The sequence below is a fragment of the Bos indicus x Bos taurus genome, chromosome 9, assembly GCF_003369695.1.
Source record: "Bos indicus x Bos taurus breed Angus x Brahman F1 hybrid chromosome 9, Bos_hybrid_MaternalHap_v2.0, whole genome shotgun sequence".
NCBI classification, from domain to species: domain Eukaryota; kingdom Metazoa; phylum Chordata; class Mammalia; order Artiodactyla; family Bovidae; genus Bos; species Bos indicus x Bos taurus.
Window position 1 is genome coordinate 43,529,468 of NC_040084.1, and position 23,515 is coordinate 43,552,982.

General features: G+C 43.3%; 1 protein-coding gene across 1 annotated transcript in view; it reads right to left on the bottom strand.

The window, feature by feature from the left end:
* CRYBG1 (crystallin beta-gamma domain containing 1) overlaps window positions 1–23,515 on the bottom strand; it is a 232,260-nt gene that overhangs the window by 48,664 nt on the left and 160,081 nt on the right. Inside the window, exon 3 of the mRNA XM_027551299.1 lies at window positions 2,985–4,579. Within this exon, the coding sequence (XP_027407100.1) occupies window positions 2,985–4,579 (1,595 nt within the window). The remainder of the gene's footprint in view (window positions 1–2,984; window positions 4,580–23,515) is intronic.

The window sequence follows — 23,515 nt, forward strand, 5'->3', positions numbered from 1 at the left end:
GTTTTCCCAGGAAAACAGTAACCTTCTCTAGTTCTCTCCAGTCTTATGAGCCAAGGAGCCAGTAAATTATCATGAGATCTATAAGATAATCATACTTTAGAGGCCATCTTGATAAAGAAAATACAAAGTAGAGAAATATTAAGATCTCACACTGTCTCCTGCATGGACTCACTGGCCTTCAAGAAGGTGGCCCTGATGAGCCCTTTGAAGGAACAGGCAGGATGACTTTGGATGATGACACCTTATCCTTCTAGATAAAATGAGAAGAATGAGAAGACTTGAGAAGTCCTTCCTAAATACAGCATTTAGAATTAGATTTTCTTTTTTAATTTTTTAGTTAAATACTAAATTTGCTATATTCTCATGAATTTCTCCCAGGCATTGCTTTCTCCTGTATCTTGAGATATCTAGGCTCCCCCATGGTGGACCCATATCTGAAATTTAGAAGAAAAATTAACTTATAAGCACTTCCTTAAATTCTAAAGCCAGTGAGATAAGTAAGAGAACTTACAAATGTTATCAGTTAATAAGGGATGTTCACATATCAGGGAATATATATTTTAAAAATTCTCACTGATCACCTCAAGGAACTTAGTCAAACATCAAAGCAGACCTTATGATGTAAATGGAAAACACTCTAAGTTAGCCAGTAAGCTACATTAAGGACAGGACACACATATCTGCACATTAAAGATTTACATGAAGATCAAAATACATTTTACAACCAAACTTTCTGTGCTATTAACTTCTGCTACCAAGAGTCACTACAATTAACCTGGTTCAAACTGATTAAAAGGAAGGCTCCTATAATTCATGTTGTAATGCCTTCATTAAGATGTGAGAAGGGAAAATACCCTGAAGTCTAAGAACCTGTGAATATAATATGAAAAGAAAATTCTCCTTATTCTAAACATACCGTTTTAAGAATCTCAACATTCAATACTTGGTAGAGAACTGAAAACATAATTTCTCTAACAGCATCAATAAACATGCTTCTTCATAGTGATTATTTTTCAGGGAATATAAAATAGTTTTAACTCTAAAATTTCAGATTCAAGTTGTTTTTATAATCTGAGCAACACTTCTACTTGAAATACAATCAGAGGAAAAACTAAAGGATCTGAAAAAAAAAAAATCCATCAGTCAAATGGAAATGGGTCAAAGGACTGGAAAGAATTATTAAGTCTCCATTCCAATCGTTGGCCAGTTCACCAAGTGCAAGGCCATGTACAAAACAGAATTAAACTGAGCCTCTGGGAAAGGAAAATTCTAGGTAGAAAATAATTATTCCTTAGAAAAGGACATTTGGTTTAGTTCTATTACAGGAAACAGCACATGAAGATTTTCATGTAAGAGGCTTTGTTTGTTTACCCTATCCCTTAACAGTGTAACATTTCTGGTTTTTCCACTGGTGTATTCTGATTGGAAGACAAGAAGCGTCCTTAATCAGTACACAACAACATGTCTCTAAGGCTCACACTTAGGAGGTCTGAATGTTCAGTCACACTGGCCTTCTACAAATAATGGGCATCATTCACTCAGGTTATTTCTCCAAGGCTGCTCTTACAGAATAAATTGCTGACTCCATCAAAGTGCTCCAGGTTGGCAGCTGGGTGAGGTAGCTCAAGTTATTCATTAAGCAGGTTTTCCTCGTGAGTGTTTACCAAGCAGACCTCCTACTCTTAAGCTTACTTATCCAAGAATTCAAGCAGAATGAATCTGTTCAGTTCATGAATCATAATGTTGGGAAAGTCTCAGCTTTAAAAAATGTGTGAATATAGGAAAACACCTTGAGCAGTTTAGATACTCATTTTCACATTTGCTGACTGAGAGATAGGGGAGAGTTGGTAGGGAAAGGGGGAGTCTTGAGTTTTATAGGGTGCCCTCCCTGTCCTGTCTGCCTATACAGACTTCACTCACCATCAAGGCACAATCCCACTTCCTCCAAAAAAAAAAAAAAAAAAATCAACAGTGATTTCCTCCTCCTTTCCACACCCCCAGCCTTAGGGATGGTAACATTCATGTGGCAGTTTAATCAGATTATCACCTCATATAATTATTTGATTTGTCGGCATCTTGGGTGCTGAACTGTGCCATAAACTGTTCAAAGGCAATATACAGTGAATCACAGTTGTGGCTTTCCCCACATAGTTCCCAGCACACTACCATGCACAGAAGGTACTCAATAAATATTTGAAAAATCAATACACTTAACAGCACAGTGGTCACAGTCAGCTGTTGAACTTGATCCTTCTAATGTGTCCTTTCATTTGTCAAACAGCTTCCCAGTAAAAACACTAATTTTTCTTCATTTCAATAACTGAAAAATACTTTTTGATCTGGGAGCAAGAATGTCACCAAACTTCCTAACATCATAAAGGGGAAGAAACAACGGAGATGCTTGTATTAGAGATTTTTTTTTAAGCTTTAGGCCAATAATGCACTAAGTTCCATAAAAGGTTCTGTGAATTCTTGTAAACGCACACATGTCAAAGTTACTGGGTGTACTGTACACACTAGAGTTTGCTCCCTGTTTTCAAATTCACTGCATTTACATTTTAAGAATGTTCCACCCAGGAATGCTGGTGTATATTTTGAATAAAGAATAGAATGAGCGCCAATCCAGCCACGTGGTCGTCTATTATGTAAATACTGAACCTCAAGAGATATCTTACTTTTACATTCATTGAACTTAAAAGCCTTATATTAATAGGAATTATTAATAACAACCGACTAGGGTCCTGAACGGGCCATCTTCTTAAACCTTAACTGTGTCAACTACTCCTTCACCATCTCAGTTTCACCACCCAGGAGAAAATTCAATGCACAGGCAGTTCCTCCACGAATGCAAAGACTCCGAGCCCCTCAAGAGCCACTGGGCTGGCCCAACCCAACTCTTAAGCTTACTTATCCAAGAATTCAAATAGAATGAGTCTATTCAGTTTATGAATGATAATGTTGCAAGTGACCCCGCAGTTACTTACAGGGTCACTTTCGTGGTCACCGTCGATCTGCCCACACCGAAGTGGTTCCTGGGCTTCAAGCCCTCAAAGGCGTCAGAACCTCCAGCCGATCTGCCCAAGTCTCTGCTTCGACCTCCGTCTCCCCGGCCATCCAAGAGGTGGGGGAGCGGCCCCCTCTTGTGCTCGGGCTTGATCTCAGGCAGTAGCGAGCTGCTCTTAACCGTGAGCTCCCGGGGGATGACTCGGGCCGCCTCCTCCCCGCTTTCCTTGGCGGCCGGGCTGGGGACGGGGTCTGGCGCCCTCTTGAGAGGGGAGTCCTTGGCCGTAGGCCGCGGGCCGCCTGCGGGCGAGGTGGGCACAGCCTCGGGGACGCGGCTCCGGCCCCTCCTCTTGGTGGGGGAGGAGGCGGGCGGCGGCTGTTTGCTCCGCTCCGGCTCCCCTCGGAGCTGCCCTTTGGGGCTGGGGCTGGACTTGGACTCCAGGCCGGCAGCGGAGGCAACGCCCCCATTGGGGGCCGCCTGCGGAGGAGATTTCACTTTCTTTTCTGCACAGCCATTCTCGGCGGCCGCGTCTGGCGCCACCTCGTCCTCGAACACCGTGTCGTCCCGGGGCTCACAGTCGGGCAACGGCGGGTCAGCGCCGGGGGAGTCGGTGGATCTCTGCGACCGCCTCCTTCTCCCAGACCTGCGGCCGCTCGACCTCTTTTCCATGTCGTCGCAATCGCCGCAATCTCCCGCCCCCGGGCTGATCACGACCGGCTCGTCCACCTGTGCCGCCTCGGTCTTACTTAAGTAGATGTCCAGAGTCAGCACTTTGGCTGGGTGGGCGCGCTCGCGGGGTCGGCAGTCTTGCCCCGGGGGCTCGGCTTTGACGTTGACTGGTGCTGAGCCCGCCCGGTTCTCCGCACCCTCCGCGAGCGGGTCGCCCGGCGGAGCTGAAGAGTCCTCCGGGGCTTGGCTCAGCCCACCCTGGGGCTCCGGAGAGCCTCGGTGGGCACACAAGCGAGGGGCCCCGTCGGCGGGATGCTCCCCGGCGGGCGAGCCCGGCACGCCCCTCGATCCCTGGGTGGGCTCCTGCTCGCGGCCAGCACCGGGCGAAGCGTCCTCCCCGGGACTGCGGATGAGCGCCTCTGCGTTCTCCCGCTTGGAGGAGTTCTCTAATGAGGAATGCAGCTGCTTGGCAGTGGCGGTGGCATCTGGGAAGGTCTCTCCCTCTGCCTCCAGAGGTTCTAATTGGGGTGAATCACTTTCACGGCCCTGCTGCACAGCCGCTGCTGCATGGCTGCCCCGGCCAGGTGATCGCTTGGCGTCCGGGGGGGCTGCCTGCACGCAGCCCTCGGGGTGTTCACCCTCCGGCTCCTGGCACTTCTCCAGTGGGGAACCCTCCTCGCATGCGTCTGTTGGCGTTGGTTGGCCGCTCAGAGGTTGACTCTTCTCAGTCTCTCTTTCCGGGAGTCTGGAAGAGGTTACTTCTTTGGGAGAGCCTGGTTTGGTATTTGAGCTGGTGGGACTCTCTAACCCATTTCTGCTGTTCCTTCTCCTTCCGGCCGTGAACAGAGTGCCAAGTTTTCCCAAAACTGGCTTCCTTTTGTTCTCTTCTGGTGGTTGTGCTCTGGACTGAAAAATAAAAGGGGATGGGAGAGACAGATGTGAGAATCCTGCTTTTCCTATTAGTATTAATAGTAAGTATTAATAGTAAGTACATTATGGAACTACAAGCCAAAATGATAATAGGCTAGAGTTTCTAATTGAATGTGAGAGTTACATTTTCGCATTCATTCCAACAAAATAATTTTTTTCACTTTTTGAATTTTTCTCAAACACTATTTATGCTTGGTGCTACCGAAGAGTAACATTTCCTTTATCTATAGAAAGAAAATCATGAGAGAAAATTCAGAACATCCAAATAATCACCCATGCAAAATAAATAACTCCCAGTTCTATGTTTTGCTTTATACCTCAGTCGCTCAGTAGTGTCCCACTCTTTGTAATCCCTTGCACTGTAGCACACCAGGCTCCTCTGACCATGGGATTCTCCAGGCAAGAATACTGGAGTGGGTAGCCATTCCCTTCTCCAGGGGATCTTCCTGACCCAGAGGTTGAATCTGGGTCTCCTGCATTGCAGGCAGATTCTTTACTGTCTGAGCCACCAGGGAATCCCATAAAGATGTATTTTCAAACAGCCATGTCTGCCTACAGGGCAGCAGTAAACATGCTAAAGTATGTTAAAAGTGAAATTTTTTTCCCCCTGAAATACCGCCACTTCTTTCTGTAGTCAGGAAGAAGAACGAGGAAAAACAGTCTTCTCTTCCAGAACAGAAAGAAGCCACTTTGGGTTCAACTGAAAAACCTTAAGAAATCGAGTTCAAGTACGTGGGTGTGCCCCCAGCCAAGTCAGAGGTTCTCAGAGGGCCAGGCTGCGCCGGTCCAATGGGAGAAGCACGTGGACATTCAAACACCGGCTGGTCCCCAGGGAACACAGCTGGCCACTGCCCAGCTCACCCAAGAGGCTCTTTCCCGCGGGGTGTTCCTGGGTGTCAATATAGGGGCAGGTGCTGGAGGGAGGGCAAAGGTGCAGGGTGACCACTTTTGTAGGTCCCCCGCCATAGGTCACGGAGGACAGAAGAGCGAAGGACTCTCCCAGGCCGGCCTCGGCCAGGGATCGGTTCCTCGGCAACCCAATGGGCTCAGGGTCCGACCTATCCATGGGAAGGGCACCACCGCCCCCCCCCCCCACCCCACCCCACCCCACCCCCGGCCACCTGCGAGAGCCGCCCTGTTCCCGTGCCCATAAAGGGGAAAACCCGTTCCTGTTCCATAGCCTGGGGCAAAACGGCCGGCACCTGGCACTGGCGCGGAAAGCCAGGAGCGCGCTCAGAACAAATCAATAAAAGCAAATCCGCCAATGGGCGCCCGGCGCGCACAGAGCTGATAGCCGAGGGGCGGGGCGGGCAGGAAGACCAGGAGGCCCGCCTGCGAGACGGAGGGACGGAGCTCAAGCGGGAACCCAGCCTGGCTCCCAGCGGAGGGAAGTCTATTCCTGGTGACAAGCCCATTGAAACACAACCCCACACACATCTGGCTACAATAGATTTAATATTAAGATTACCTCTTCCACCTGAAAGCCAGGAGCTAGCTTGAGCCCCACCTTTTCCGAAAGGTGAACACTCAGGGCAGTTTTTACAATATTGACTGTTTACAAGAGAAGTTCCTGAATCACTCTTTAAAGCCTGCTCCATTTCATTTGAAGTATATGCAGCCAGTGGACTTTGGAGATGGTGGTAAACAGGAAAGACTAAGATAAAGCATGGAATTAACAGGGTCCACAAGCACTTACTGAGACAGCCCTGTTACTATATGCTGTGCTGTGCTTAGTCACTCATTCGTGTCCGACTCTTTGCGACCCCGTAGACTATGGCCTGCCAGGCTCCTCCAGAATACTGGAGTGGGTTGCCATTCCCTTCTCCAGGGGATCTTCCCCACCCAGGGATCAAACTCAGGTCTCCTGCATTGCAGACAGATTCTTTACTGAGACACCAGGGAAGCCCCCTCTTACTGTCACATCATGTAATTCTGTAACAGCAACGTGAGATGCTTGTCACCCTACAGCCGAAAGGACGAAAGGAAAGATCCCAGCTGAGAGACTTCAGGTTATGTTATGTGTGGGGGCAATATCAGGATTCAAGCCCAGGTCCTCATCTTCCAACCCCAGCTCCCTCAACCCCACCCTACAGGACATGATGGTGCAATGGGCACCCCGAGCCAGAGTTAGCCCAGGGGAGTAGACTGCAGACCACACTTCCCACAGGAGCTCATGAGGAAGTGCTCCTGAATCAGATTTACTGACAAACTCCAGAGGTGATTCTTCAGGTGGAAGAAGCAGCTGTTGGGAACTTTGGAACTAAACAGCTACAGTGTGAGGAGATGGACAATGGAATGTTGTGGCCACAGAGAGATTTTGTGACTGAGTTGATATGCTTTTAAAATCTAGCCAAATTGATTAATAATTCAATTATTCAGTGGTTATATAAACAACATAGAAGAATTCACAGTGTAATTTAAGGGAAAAAAGTTAAAATACTCATTTCTTAAGGAATATGTTTGGACTCTTTCACTATGTGTCAAAGGTATTACATGATTTTTAAACATAGTAAATCCTTCCTTATGTGCTAGACTTGCTAAGTGATTTATACAGATTCTTATCAGAGACTGTCCTTAAGATAGGTAGTGTTTTTATGCTCATTTGCCAATGTTTCTTATCCCTGCTTAAGGTCCCACAGTCAGTAGTCTTTTTAACTCTAGAAATGGAGCTCTTTGTCTCTGGTGCCTGGACAGGCCTTTAAACATATCCTATGGACTTCCCTGATAGCTCAGTTGGTAAAGACTCCGCCCACAATGCAAGAGACCCCAGTTCGATTCCTGGGTTGGGAAGATCTGCTGGAGAAGGGATAGACTACCCACCCCAGTATTCTGGCCTGGAGAATTCCATGTTCTGTATAGAACATGGCATCGCAAGGAGTCGGAGCCGACTGAGAGACTTTCACTTTCACTTTTCATGGACTTCCCTGGTGGCTCAGACAGTAAAGAATCCGTCTGCAATGCAGGAGACCAGGGTTCGATCCCTGGGTTGGGAAGATCCCTTGGAGGAGGGCATGGCAACCCACTCTAGTATTCTTGCCTGGAGAATCCTCATGGACAGAGGAGCCTGGTGGGCTACAGTCCATGGGGTCGAAAAGAGTCGGATAGGATTGAGCAACTAAGCATAGCACATAGAAGTAGCCAGGAAAAAGTTTGAGTCTTATTGGCTTAATTCTAGCCCGTGTCCAAAGAAAAACTAGTGTACAAATTATTCTGTCCTACCAATGATGTTGCAATCAATCCATTTTTCCCATATAGCTGAAAGGTGTCTGATCAGCAGTCTTCTCTGTTCAGTACATTTTTTTTTTTTTTTTTCATTTTTGGCTATAGCTGCTTTTTACAAAATCAATTGTTCTTTGTAATTTGGTCTCATCAACTACTCGACTCCTCCTTCCCCCAGAGGAGCAGCCAGTTTGTCAACTGTCAAGCTGCTCTGTTTATTGAACTTACTTGAATTCCAAACTTTTGACGTGAATGTTCACAATAGCTTCATTCATAATGATAAACTGAAAAATAACTTAAATGTCCATCAGCCAGTGAAAGGATAAACTAATTGTGGCACACCTGGACACAGAATGCTACTCAGCAATACAAGGGACCGAACTTTAAAAACATGTAATGACATGGATGAATCTCATTAGCATTGTGCTAACTGGAAGAGGCCAGACTCAAAAGGTATAGAAGGGTTCCACTTACATATCATTCTAGGCAATGTCTAGGCAAATCCAATCTATAATCATAGAAAGTACCAATAAATCAAAGGTTGTCTGAGGGTGGGGTGGGCAAGGAGGTGTGACTGGAAATAGGCACAAAGGGACTCCCGGGGATAAGGGCAGTGTTCTAAATCTTGATTGTGGTGATGGTTACACATGTGCACATAGCTTTCAAAACTCAAACTGTACACTTTACACGGTACAATTTTCATATGTAAATTATCTTAATGAAGTTGACTTAAAAATGAAGCTTTTTCCCTGGGAAGTAAAGAGCAGAAACACGGTCCATCTGGCTCGGGTGCACATTTCATACACAGTTCTTAATCAATGGGGGCCTCAAGTTGTTTCAAAAGCTACTTCTTTATTTGCAGGGGAATGCTGTCTTCCCCCGAGGGGCCCTGCATCTCCAGCATCAGATCTCTATGCAGGATCTTCTGAGAAGACTGCAGAGTGAATCATTCCTCCTAAGCTCACAGTTATATCTTTGAGGAACAAACACCTCTTCTTAAAACAGGACACAACGTTTCTTTTCAGCCAGAGGTGATTTCACCCCAGTGTTCCTGGAGGAAGAATAAGTATGGTAGATAGAAGACAAAATGAGACGTCCTGGGAATTATCTAGAGGGTAGTTCCTCCTTAAGTAGGAGCCTTTGCACCTAGAGTCCTAAACCTATAGAATGGGAGGCCAGGGACCCAGCGTATTCGGCCTTGACTTTGATGGTCACCTGTTACGAAGGGAAATGCTTTGCAAAGAGGCCATGGGAGTCCATCAGACTCCTTCCTGCTTCCACAGGGCTCTCTTTCTCACTTAGTCAGGGTCCTGAGCATTCTCAGACTGTAGCAGAGCCTTGAAATCCTGCAGTCTCCTTTGGAGAGCTTTATACTCTGTCCTTTCTGCCCACCTGACTGTGTAGAACATGCACTTGGACTCCTCCTACCACCCTTGCCCTACTGGGATGAGCTCAGTCCACAAAAGGACAGTGTTAGAAATGGTCCATGGATTGTGTGCTGTGATCTGTTTTACTGTGCTTGATGGCAAACATTCAGTTCAGTTCAGCTCAGTCACTCAGTCGTGTCCGACTCTTTGCGACCCCATGAATCGCAGCACACCAGGCCTCCCTGTCCATCACCAACTCCCGGAGTTTACTCAAACTCACGTCCATCGAGTCAGTGATGCCATCCAGCCATGGCAAACATTACATGTGGCTCATCAGGAGGGGTGTGTATCAGTAAGGAGACCACAGTGCTGTTCTCTGATTTTCAACCTTCTTGGTATGGCAGCACCTATCATCAGCAGCTGCCACTAAATAAAAGCTACATTGTATTATTATACATAATTTCAGAGATCTCTATCTCCTCACTGATGGGGAACCAAAAGTCAGGAAATACAGGATACAGTGTTAATATGCCAAAATGTGCAAATACAGGACATACAGGCAAAATAGTTTGTTGCTTTCTTGTTTTTTTCAGATTACCTTGAAGGCATTGCTTTAAATTCAGAAGTGTTTCACCTGAAATCAAACTTATATCATTAGTGTATTTTTAAATATTATACAGAATGCTGTGGGCAATTAGCAGTTTGAGTCTGAAACTCAGAAGCATTCGGTTTATGGAAAGTTACAATCCCTAGAAATATTACCTAATTTTTAAATTTTCTAGGGGATAAACGGAGAAGGCAATGGCACCCCACTCCAGTACTCTTGCCTGGGAAATCCTATGGATGGAGGAGCCTGGTGGGCTGCAGTCCATGGGGTCGCTGAGAGTCGGATATGACTGAGCGACTTCACTTTCACTTTTCACTTTCATGCATTGGAGAAGGAAATGGCAACCCATTCCAGTGTTCTTGTCTGGATAATCCCAGGGATGGGGGAGCCTGGTGGGCTGCCATCTATGGGGTCGCACAGAGTTGAACACAACTGAAGTGACTCAGCAGCAGCAGCAGCAGGGTATAAAAGCCGACACAGACAGAGACAGTAATTTTCTTTGATCCTAGTTACTGGTGCAGAGCATGCAGTATCTCATCTGCCAGTCCCCAATCCCATGGACAGAGGAGCCTGCCGGACTACAGTACATAGGGTCACAGGACTGAGCATGCATGCATGCACCTGAAATCATGTTTGGAGGTTGAAGGAAAATATGTTGAGCATATTATTTGAAAATGTAGCTAATACATTATACTGTTTGAAAATAAATCATATTTCCCACCTTCTCCTTGCCTGGTGGAATAAGCTCCTTTTGAGCAAGAAAAAGATCTATCTGTATTCCCAACACCTAGCACAGGGACTTACAGTAGAGGTGGAAAACTATTTCATGCTACTAAAGAATTAGTAACCACCCCCTCCCTTCCAAAAGGGAGTCACCAACACCCTTTCGACAACTATAAACATGGTTGGGTCTAAACAAAACAAGAACAGAATGGAAACCTTTTTCTGCACAAGACTCAGTGTGGTCAAGAATGTGCAGCTCTGTTCTGTCCATGTGAGGATTCTGCCCAGTGATGCAGAATGACTGCTGGCACACAAACTTGAATTTCTTCAGGTTTACTGCTGGCTCCCAGCCTGCGTATGACCTAAGAAAGCAGATCAAGATCTTTTTACATGTATTCACATGTGCCTCCTGCTAAAATGTGGTCAGTGATGTACACAAGTAACTTTTCTGGGGGAAAAAACACTGTGGTTCCCTATAAGCTCACTTTGTTGATTCTGAAAGATATTTTAGCTCTTTAACTCCAGTTCAGCCATGATGAGGAGTGAAACCAATGGCCATTATTATGAAAGATAAAATTGGCCTTGTCACTTTGATAATATTTTAGGTTCACAGCACATGTGTGTATGTGTTTGCATTGGCAAGGAACTTTTTTTCTGCACGGCTTTTGTAAAAACAGCCTTAGTCGTGTGGCTTAAAAAATATGGGAATTTAAACCACTTCACCCACCAACTTTTAAATGTAAAAACAAGGGTTAGAAAATTCTGTTCAATAAAAGTAAGATATACTTTTGAACCTTGTGGCCAGTAAAGGACAAAAATGAGGAGTGAGGAAGAGGGAGAAAAAAGAAATAGTCAAAGCTGAATAGAAAATCTGACGTTGAATTAGGTTACAAGACAAATAAACATGAAGCTCCACTCTCTGATCTGAGATGACCTAGATGGGTGGGATGAGTGGGAGGGAGGTCCAAGAGGGAGGAGATACGTGTATACATATAGCTGATTCATTTCATTGCACAATGGAAATCACTGTACAACACTGTAAAGCAATCATTCTCCTGGGGGAAAAAAAATGATCTGCTCTCCTCCTCATCACTCTACCTTTTTGATAATGCTTGTGCTAATATATATGGCCCATTCTAAATAATAGAACACACACACAAAATGCAAAGGAAGACGTGTTCACATGGTGCACCTTGACCTATTAAACACTGACACTTTTCATTGTATCTTTTAAAATATTTTTTCCACATGCTATCAAGTTCCTTCTCTTATGCTATGCTATGCTGTGCTAAGTCACTTCAGTCGTGTCCGACTCTGTGCAACCCCATGGACTTCAGCCCACCAGGTTCCTCTGCCCAAGGGATTTTCCAGGCAAGAGTACTGGAGTGGGGTGCCATTGCCTTCCCCGTCCTTCTCTTATAGTATACTAAATATAATTAAGCTATAGCCTAACAGTTCTGGAGACCAAACTATGGACCTCTGTTACTACATTTGCACTATAATAGTGATTTCTTCTGTGGCTGATACGAGTGTAGACTAAGGTTTGCACTAAATGACCCATGGTTTAGACATAAGCAGGGCTCTTTCAAAAAGGCATAGAAAATTACTGCATTCAGTTTTGATCTATGTACAATTTCATGTGATGCAACCAATAATACATTGCCTCAGAACTTCAGAGCCTCTCGCTGCTCCCCAGTCTCTTGGGGTGCAGTGCTTGCCTGCCCCTGTGCTGTTTCCAATGTTTGTCAGCATCCCAGTGCCTACCCCATCCTTGCTGCTCACCACTGTTCTCCTTGATTTTTCTTTAATGTCTCTGTCCTTTCAACTTCATGTGACACATACTTCTCCACTTACAACCTCAATATATTTGTTTTTTCTAATGATGTCACTTCAAAACAAATGGCAATCATATCCTGTTGTATATTAATAGAATTATAGGTATACTATTGTGTAAAAGAATAGGAGCAGACTTTCTTTTTTAACTCCCAGGTTTAACAGAGTCCTGAAAAAGAGGCGTTACTGAATATGAAAGGAAAAAGTTTTTTTTAGGAAAAAGTTGCAAGTTTATTATTCCAAAAGTATTTTCCACCCTTTCAGAGGGTTTAAAGAAGTAAAGAGTTTCTTTTAAAAAGTTACTACTAATTCCAGCTAAGAATTGTCTTTAGGTCATTTACTATTTGTCAGAAACAAAGTGAAACCTGGTTGTGAAGCCACTGACACATGATTAATGAGAAAGGAAGGCAAGACCTTAAAGTGTGTGTGTATTGTACTCATTCATTCCACTAGTAATCATTGAGAATCTGCCTTTTGCCAGATTTTCTTCTTAATCTTAAAGATGCAAACCACGGTCCAAAACATCTAGATAATATTCCTAAGACATGAGTCAGGCTTTTTAAAGTTAGCTCAGTAACTTTTCCCATTTGAACTGATAGTATATTAGCTCAGACAGTAAAGAATCTGCCTGCAGTGCAGGAGACCTGAGTTTGATCCCTGGGTCGGGAAGTTCCCCTGGAGAAGGAAATGCAACCCACTCCAGTATTCTTGCCTGGAAAATTCCATGGACAGAGGACTCTGGCAGACTATGGTCCATCGGGTTAAAAGAGTTGGATACAACTGAGCAGCTAAGAGTTTCACTTTCAGGAAAACAAGATTCTGTTTCCTAGAATATGACTTGTGAAGTGAAAGTCACTCAGTCATGTCCAACTCCTTGCAACCCCATGGACTGTACCCCATGGATTATATAGTCCATGGAATTCTCCAGGCCAGAATATTGGAGTGGGTAGCCTTTCCCTTCTCCGGGGGATCTTCCCAACCCAGGGATCGAACCCAGGTCTCCTGCTTTGCAGGCAGATTCTTTACCAGCTGAGCCACACAGGAAGCCCAGAAGATGACTAACATACCACTTTTATGTTCATACTGACCACATAGAGTATGTTACACCTGGGTGACATGCTTCTGCCTGGACCGTGCAATATAATAATGATGGGGCTCGAACTCTCACTTATGATGGAGCACTGGCTGTGGAATCAGGTGCCTTTGTAAACAGTGGGCACTTCTGTTTATGTCCCTTTCTTCACCCTTCTCTGTGAGGAATATAGAAACAGATTCCCTTACCCTTTGATTTTGGTAGGTTCAGCCTTTAAAAGGCACTGACAGGAGATCAACGGGAGGGACTAGAGTGAAGTCAAGCTGTTTTCTTCCCACCTTTCCCTCTCCTAGTTAGGCTTTGGGCTGGGTGTGGTCCAGCCTGACCAAGGTCTCTGTCAGGAACCACCTCTGCAGATACACTCTGTTTTCAGATCCCAGGAATTGCTTCCTCCTCTCACCCCTCTAGCCCTGTGATGGAAAGGGTCTCGGTGGTGCTGGCCCAGCAGTGCTTCACCATCCTTTGCTTGGTATAGAACCGGGGTGGGGGAGGGCATGAAGCATATGATTTTGAGAGCTTTCTTTAAGAAGATGACATAATATTGGATTACAGATTTAGGGACAGAGACTTGGAAGAGGGCTTGCAAGGGAAGAAATTGTGGTTTCCTTAAAACTCTGCCATGCTGTATATGTAGCCCCTCTTGCTTTACTCAATCAACCAGGTTGAATGTGCCCTGCCTTTCCCTATGCGGGACCCCTGACTAATAATTACTACATGTTCAACCATGAGTAACAGATAACTCACAATGCTTCTCTCCGTGTAAAGAGAACAGTCTCCTAAATACTTTTTTTTTCTCTATCATGCTGAATTAATTTGCTTTACAGTAGAGATGTATAATCCTCATTTGGTGAATATTTTTCCCAAATGCATATAATGTATAATTTACAGAAGATATGGGAATTTGAAATGGATAGCAATTGTTTCTTGCTACCTCCTGGATTGTGCACATATCTTGATTGAAAGTGAAAGTCGCTCAGTTGTGTCTGACTTTTTGCCACCCCATAGACTGTATAGTCCATGGAATTCTCCAGGCCAGAATACTGGAGTGGGTAGCCTTTCCCTTCTCCAGGGGATCTTCCCAACCCAGGGATCAAACCCAGATCTCCCGAATTGCAGGCAGATTCTTTACCAACTGAGCTATGAGGGAAGCCCCATATCTTGATTAGCGTATAATCAAATCACTGGCTGACTAGTTCTAAACTGGAGTAAAGAAGCTTAGCCAAACTGAAAAATGGAAATGTATATTGTCAAATTAGTTCCTTTCTTATTGACTCGGAACCAAGAAAGCATATTCTCACGTTCTTTATGTATTTTAAAAAAAGAATGACTTGTACAATCAGATCAGAGATCAAGAATAAGCACTTCAAAACACTACAAAACCATCAGTGTACTGCAGAATGCAAGCACTCAACTCCCAAGGGCTCACTTCCAGTTAGGTCATTCATACATAGATGATGTGATGAGGGGGATAGAGATTTGGGGAGACGAGGGTGAGGCAGCCAAGGAGAGATTGACGCAGCATGCCTGCCTCCACCAGGAACACTGGCAGCCAAGCCCACCATGGTGGCTGGGACCAGGAGGAGGGAAGGAACTCAGAGGTTATAGCTCCATAAAGAATGAAGAAGCCTCTCCCACTCAGACTCCCACTCTCCCTCTCCCACTGTTGACTCCAGGTTGCCTCTGAGACTTCTAGTGACCTTGAAACTTTATAACCTGAGGTTATTTTAACCACATTTGAAAGTATGGCAGAAAATAGATTTATTTCTAGAAAATAAATTTCTTTCCAGTTCATATGTACTTCCCAGAAATATCTCAGTTTTCTGCAATTTCTAGTGAGAATTAATTGACTTCCTGGTAATTCATTTCAAATTAAGAAGCAAAATGCATGCTTTCATGAAAAGAACTCAGGAATACTACTAAATGGGGATCAAATAATTTATCTTCTCAAAAATTCTTCTTGTGTCATTGAGGATATTGAGAAATTCACATGAAGTGATATATGTGAACATGTTTTGAAAAGCAACAAGTGCCTAAGAAAGTGATGGCTGCCATCATTAATAGTCTGATGTTTTGCTGATGTTTCATAATCTAAGTTTAAATTATAGTAGCTGAGTAGATAACTAACAGGATTAATTTATGATTCTCAGTGAGATAGAGATGAAAATAGAATACGATAGACACGCAGGACTGGGCATATCATTGATTATAAGCACTTGTCTTCAATGCGTCATGACCAGAATGGAGGAAAACTGAAGTTTACCCCCTCCTATCAACATTATCCTTTCCAGATCATAATGTACAGAAGATACGCAACTAGGCAGAGTGAACACCTCGTGATCACCCTATGTAAATAAGCACTTCACTTCCTATAACCTTATGCTCCTTTATTTTTCTTCACAGCATTTATTATTACCTGAACTGAACATACTTAGTATTTATTTGTTTACTTCATTGTCTGTCTTTCCTCACAGAATGTATAAGTTTCATGAAAATAAGAATGTAGCTTTGTTCACCACTATGTCCCTATTCCTTCCTCAACGTAGGGTACCAATAGGTACTCAAAAAATACTTACAAAGGAACACATACATCAACCATATTTTCCAGAAATTGTTCAGTCTCCTACAAGCAACACTGCCAGACAACATTGTACAATGGAATAGCCAGTAGTTTGGGGGGCCCTCAGTTAATTCTCAGACAGGAAAAAGGCCTGTCTCTAGTCTTGGCCCTCTTCTCAAATGACTCCCCCAAAATCCAGTTTTTAAAATGCTCATCTTCTGGATTGTTTGAGGATCAAATGAAATGTCTGTCTCTGGGGAAGAGACAGGGAATAGGAAAGGAAACCTTAAAGTACATACACACACTCACACACATACATATATAAAGTGTATACACTAATATATACAGTGTATGTGTGTGTGTATATATATATATCAGATCAGGTCAGATCAGTCACTCAGTTGTGTCCAACTCTTTGCAACCCCGTGAATTGCAGCACGCCAGGCCTCCCTGTCCATCACCAACTCCCGGAGTTCACTCAGACTCACGTCCATCAAGGCAATGATGTCATCCAGCCATCTCATCCTCTGTCGTCCCCTTCTCCTCTTGCCCACAATCCCTCCCAGCATCAGAGTCTTTTCCAATGAGTCAACTCTTTGCATGAGGTGGCCAAAGTACTGGAGTTTCAGCTTTAGCATCATTCCTTCCAAAGAAATCCCAGGGCTGATCTCCTTCAGAATGGACTGGTTGGATCTCCTTGCAGTCCAAGGGACTCTCAAGAGTCTTCTCCAACACCACAGTTCAAAAGCATCAATTCTTCGGCGCTCAGCCTTCTTCACAGTCCAACTCTCACATCCATACACGACCACAGGAAAAACCATAGCCTTGACTAGATAAACCTTTGTTGGCAAAGTAATGTCTCTGCTTTTCAATATGCTATCTAGGTTGGTCATAACTTTCCTTCCAAGGAGTAAGCGTCTTTTAATTTTCTGGCTGCAGTCACCATCTGCAGTGATTTTGGAGCCCCGAAAAATAAAGTCTGACACTGTTTCCACTATTTCCCCATCTGTTTCCCATGAAGTGATGGGACCGGATGCCATGATCTTCGTTTTCTGAATGTTGAGCTTTAAGCAACTTTTTCACTCTCCACTTTAACTTTCATCAAGAGGCTTTTGAGTTCCTCTTCACTTTCTGCCATAAGGGTGGTGTCATCTGCATATCTGAGGTTATTGATATTTCTCCTGGCAATCTTGATTCCAGCTTGTGTTTCTTCCAGTCCACTGTTTCTCATGATGTACTCTGCATATAAGTTAAATAAACAGGGTGATAATATACAGCCTTGATGTACTCCTTTTCCTATTTGGAACCAGTCTGTTGTTCCATGTATAGTTCTAACTGTTGCTTCCTGACCTGCATACAGATTTCTCAAGAGGCAGGTCAGGTGGTCTGGGATTCCCATCTCTTTCAGAATTTTCCACAGTTTATTGTGATCCACACAGTCAAAGGCTTTGGCATAGTCAATAAAGCAGAAATAGATGTTTTTCTGGAACTCTCTTGCTTTTTCCATGATCCAGCGGATGTTGGCAATTTGATCTCTGGTTCCTCTTCCTTTTCTAAAACCAGCTTGAACATCAGGAAGTTCATGGTTCACATATTGCTGAAGCCTGGCTTGGAGAATTTTGAGCATTACTTTACTAGCGTGTGAGATGAGTGCAATTGTGCGGTAGTTTGAGCATTCTTTGGCGTTGCCTTTCTTTGGGCAATATATATATACACACTTGTATTTAAATATATATAAATATACATATTAAAGTATATATAAATATATATATATACTTGTATTTAAATATATATAAATATATATATATAACTTGTATTTAAAACTCAGAATATATAAACAAGTACAACAAGGAAAATATAAATTATCCTTTATCTTTTCTATCCTAAAATACCACTATTACTGTTCTTTCTGTCTGGCTCTTTTTTCTTCTCTGTCTGGCTGTTTGTCAGGGCATTGTATAATAGCATTTTGTACTTCCTATTTGGTATATTATTCTTTCACTGAATTCATGCCAATAAAATGTGTGTGTGCTAAGTCACTTTAGTCGTGCCTGACTCTTTGTGACCCTATAGACTGTAGCCTGCTAGGCTCCTCTGTCCATGGGATTCTCCAAGCAAGAATACTGGAATGGGTTGCCATTTCCTTCTCCAGGGGACCTTCCCCACCTAGGGATCGAACCAGCGTCTCTTAACTCTCCTGAATTGGCAGGTGGGTTCTTTACCACTAGTGCCTCAATAAATACATTTCTATAATAATATTTTAATGCTTGTACTAAATTCCATCATGTCAATGTACCACAATGGCTACAGTTTATTTATGTTATTTTCAATGCATTGCAGGCTGCAGAAAAAATATTTGTACCTTATCTCTATACACATTCTTAATTATTCGCACAGGATATGTTCCTAATTAGTAATCAAGGGAATGAAAAGCAAAACCACAAAGAGATATCTTTACAAACCCATCAGATTGGAAAATAATTAAAAAGAGTGATAATTCCAATATGAGAGAGGCTGTGGAGCAATAGGAATGCTCACATGCTGCTGCTGTGAGTGTAAATTGGTACTACTGCTTTGGAAAACACCTTGGCATTTATCTAATAGAACAGAAGGTATGTATATCCTATGAGCATTATCAGTATATTCTCTAGAGCAGCAAGCAGTTCTCAAAATTCTGCTTTCAGGATTCCTTGACACTCTTAAAAATTAAGGCCCCCAAGAGCCATTGTTTATATGGGTTATATCCATCAACATTTCTCAGGGTTAGAAATGAAAACTGAGCCGTTTTTAAAGTTCAACAATACTCACGACACACATTCCACTAGCCATCAGGGCAAGACAGCATTGCATGTCATGTTACCTCTGGATCTCCAGTGTACACTCACGAGAGGATGAAAGTAAAAAGCAAATAGCATCTTAGCACTTTTACGAAAATAGTTTTGACATTAAGGACTCCCCTGGGAGATCTTGGGAACCCTGGAGTGCCCCCAGACCTCACTTTGAAAACTGCTGTCCCTCGAGAGGCTCATGCACATTGTTCCAAGACACGTGCACTAGGACATTCCCAGCAGGCTACCTGTACAAATCCCTCAACAAGAAATGGACCCAGATCCCATCCACAGCAGGATGAATAAATTCACTGTGGTTCATTCAAAAAACAGAATACAGCAACAGAAAAGAATGAATACGTCAGTGGCACAAGCCATGGACGAATTTCATAAACATAAAGTTGACTGAAAGAATCCAGACCCCCATGAGAGTATGGGATATCATTCCATTCCTATGAAATTTAAGAACACGTAAATTAATTCACACTGTCTTGGGATATATTCATAGGTGGTAAAATTATAAAGAAAAGCAGAGAGAGATATGTTGATTTTAACAGGCTCCCCAGGTGCCACTAGTGGTAAAGAACCTGCCTGTCAATGTAGGAGACTAAGAGACAGAGGTTCGATTCCTGAGTGGGGAAGATCCCCTGGAGGAGAGCATGGCAACCCACTCCAGTATTCGTGCCTAAAGAACCCCAAGGACAGAAAAAGCCTGGTGGGCTATAGCCCACAGGGTCACAAAGAGTTGGACACAACTGAAGTGACTGGCGTGCGGTGATTCATGGGGTTGCAAAGAGTCAGACACAAGTGAGTGACTGAACTGAACTGAAGTGACTTAGCATGCACACACAGTGATTATAACAGTTAAGAGTGCAGTTAAACACTTGTGGTGCAGATTCTGTATTCATTTTAAAAACTGACATTTTGTTCATCATGGATTTTTTTCATGAACCTTTGCTTTTAGAAATATTGCAATAAGGACTTACATCCCTGGTAGTCCAGTGGTAAAAAAAAATCTGCCTGCCAATACAGGGGACACAAGTTCAATATCTGGTTTGGGAAGATACCACATACCGCAGGGCAACTAAGTTGGTGTGCCACAACTATTGAGCCTGTGCTCTAGAGCCTGGGAACCACCACTACTGAGGTCACACCCTAGAGCCCACTGGCTACAACTGCTGAAGCCCAAGCGCCCTAGAGCCTGTGCTCAGCAACAAGAGATGCCTCCACAATAAGAAGCCTGTGCACCGCAACCAAAGAGTAGTCCTCATTCATCCCAACTGGAGAAAAGCCTGGGAACAGCAATAAGGACCTAGCACAGCCAAAAATAAATACATACAATTATGTATAAAATATTATAATAACATTGAATTGAAATATTATTTATCTTGATTACTGAATTTTTTGACATCCCCTTAAACTTTGCTCCTGAGACAAAAGCCCCACTCCCTTTACCCTACTACTGGCCCGGTGGTGAGGGAAGAGAGAGGATGTGATCAGAAAGAGACCCCCAGAAGACTTAAAAGGTGGCAGCAATAAGCTATTTCTCGACCTACACCTAGTTATTAGAGATGCTTGCTTTATAATGATTCATTATACCTCACATTTATATTTTATACGCTTCTGTTGCATGCTATATTTTACAGGGACTAGGTAAATATGCATTTCTTTGCTTTTCAATGGCACTGAACATGTTTTATATTCTTATTGGCCTTTTATTTTTCCTCCTCTATGATTTATTTCAACTAACATTTCTTAAGAACTTACCATGTGCCAGGTATCCCTTAACAGCCCTGTGAAGTGGCAGCTAGCATCCTCATTTTGAGAAAACTGTAACGTGAACAGTAGTGTGCCCACCACGCACAGCTGGCAGGACCAGAAGATGCACTGTGATGTCTGTGCTATTTCTCTCCTGCCCTTTCCCGCTCTGTTCCTTTTGGTTATGTTGGACTGTCACACACACACACACACTTACATATGAACAGACATGAGGGAAGTCACCTGAGACACAGAGAAGGAACATGTGCTTCTAAGGAAGGTGGGGAGGAGGAGCAGTATAAGGACAGGAAATGACTGGTAGGGGCAGTTCCAAGGGAACTAACAAACCGGAGTAGGCAGGGGGGAGTGTTGCAGGTAATTCACACTTTAACTCTCCATGGCCTATACTATTCTGGGTTTTCATCCAGCTTCAAACACCTTTCCCACCCTCTGGGTCTCTGACTTTCTCACTTCGTTTTTACTGTCCCAAGGAATTTAGCCTTACTTTTCACTGCCTCCAGTAGACTGTTGGATTGGGACTGAGTGAGTGTGTGCATGTGTGTTGGAGTGGGAAGACTGTGAGAAAGTTGCTGCTCCTTCAAGCATTTCATCACCTCACACCACTCCGTTCCTGGCAGGCGGCAGGAGCCTCAGATGCTGCTCTCTGCCTCAGCTTGCACGTCTGGATCGCATTTTGCAAACATTGCTCCTGTACAGACTTGAGGCAGACAAGCCTGCGCACCCAGGTTGAGCACTGCCCTAGTCCTGATTATGCCTGGAGACACAAGCAGCAGGTTCCTGCCCATTTCAACATCAGAATTCAAATGAGAATGTCGGCTCACTAGCCACCAGGCTCTCAGGACCCACAGTGGCTTCCACGTACCTTTATCTCATATCACAGAGAAACTCATGGGAGAAGCAACCTTCCAAATTCCCAGCCTGGCCACAATACCTCCTCCCACACCCACCCCACCCCAAGCTTACTAACCAAGGTGCGTACAAAGGCTATAGTTAATCAGCTTAGTGCATTTTGGCCTTAATAAGATGGTCGACCAAAATATCAGAAATTTTATTAAACTTAAAATGCTTTCTGAAGGCTTACAGTCATAATGCCCTTAAACCTAAGTGTTTACTTTTTTTTAATTCGGCAAATTTACCTTGAAAAAGGCATTTCTCATAAAATACAAGGCATTAATTCTGTTAAGATTTCTAGGGGATGATTAGATGTTCTTATCTTAGGGTAAGGACTATTTGTCCATGTACTTATTAAGCCATTGTGTCTAAAAAGTCAAAGAATGGGGGAAAGTGATAGGAATTAACAGAAAGAATGATGGCAACAATACCCAACACTTTTCCCGGGCTTTGTATTTACATTTATTAAATTTATATTTGCCTCTCTGAGCAAAGTAGAGAAGCAAAGTTTAACAGACCCTTATATAAACTTTCTTTTCTTAAAAGTTTATAAGATTGCTTTTTTTCCTTACCAGAAGGAAGGCTTATTTTAAGCCATAGCACGTCTAGAATGGTAGGGTTGTAAGAAGCCGAGTTGCTCCTATAAATTTCCGTGTCCTAATAAAATCTTATTTGGGGAAAGTATGTGTAACACATAGTAACATGTTATGGGGACAGGCCAGTGTGAGCAGCAACAGCCAACACCCAGTGAAGAACGGATCTGAAAGATAACCTACATTTTAAAAGAAAGTATAATAGAGATTTACCTCCCTCTGCCATGATGAAAATAAAAATCAATCCTTAACACCAGACATGATGTTTTCCAACTAATTGCTTCCAACTAGTTGCCTTTGATATTTGGAAAAGGGGCGGAGAAACAGATTTTTTTCACCTCAGGAGGAAAAAGGGTAACTCAAACATATTTAGCAAGGGAAGCTTGTCAATGATTACCTGCAATAATTTAAAGAACCTAGAAAAGGGGAGACACAGGAGATAATATACTAGTATTTTCATTTCTAGTTCAAAGTTTCTTCAAGAGTACTCAGCCCCTACTCTCCTCCTCAGCCTTCTATGGTATTCCTTCTACTCACAATTGCTCATGATTTTTAACCTCAGAGAATTTACCAGCTCTAGACAATAAACACATTGTGCAGTTAACTGATGTCATGAATAATAATACTATATACATTCAAAACAAAGTCTCAGTAAAAAAAAAAAAAAAAAGCAACAAAGCGTCAGTCAATGAAGAGATAACAAAACTTCACTTAGTTTCTTACCATGATGTGGCTTCTTTTTTCCTTTCTATAGACACACCAAGAGAATATGAGAAGTGCAGTGTAGCTGCCCGGGCATTATGAAGATCAAGCTTCCTACTTCTCAGAAAAGCCTTGTCTATCCTCCTCCTTCCAGATGACTCTATTTAACTCTCAACAGCTCACCTTCCTGGCAGGGCTGTGCACTCTCAAAGCCAGAGCCGAATGACAGATACTGACTGTTTATGTGAAAAGCACATGTAACAAGGGTGTGTTTGATTCAAAAGTTGAAAGGGTTAAAGAGGTGCGCCCTTTTTTGGGTGTGACACTGAACCAAAATTGCTGAAAAGACAACAGAGGAAGTAGTAGGCAAAGTTGCCCTTGGGGAAAGTTGCCCTGCACCCATTAAATTGGAAAACCTGATAGGAAGTAGAGCAAGAAGGATCTCTTAGTTCTGATTTTCTTTCTCTGGTGAATGAAGTCAACTTTCTTTCATGCTGAGTTTTGGTTATGTCTTGTTTTTACCCCAGCTTGTATTTTATTTATGCTTTAAAAAAAAGATATAAATTATATCCCATAAGCCACATATACCAAAAATGTAAGCATGAAGAATAACAGAAAAGGTAAAAACTATGCCCACCTCATTAAAACACCAATTAATTGACACCTTTTGACACCTATCTTCATCAATAAGTAGAATTCAATAATTATGACTTATCATAA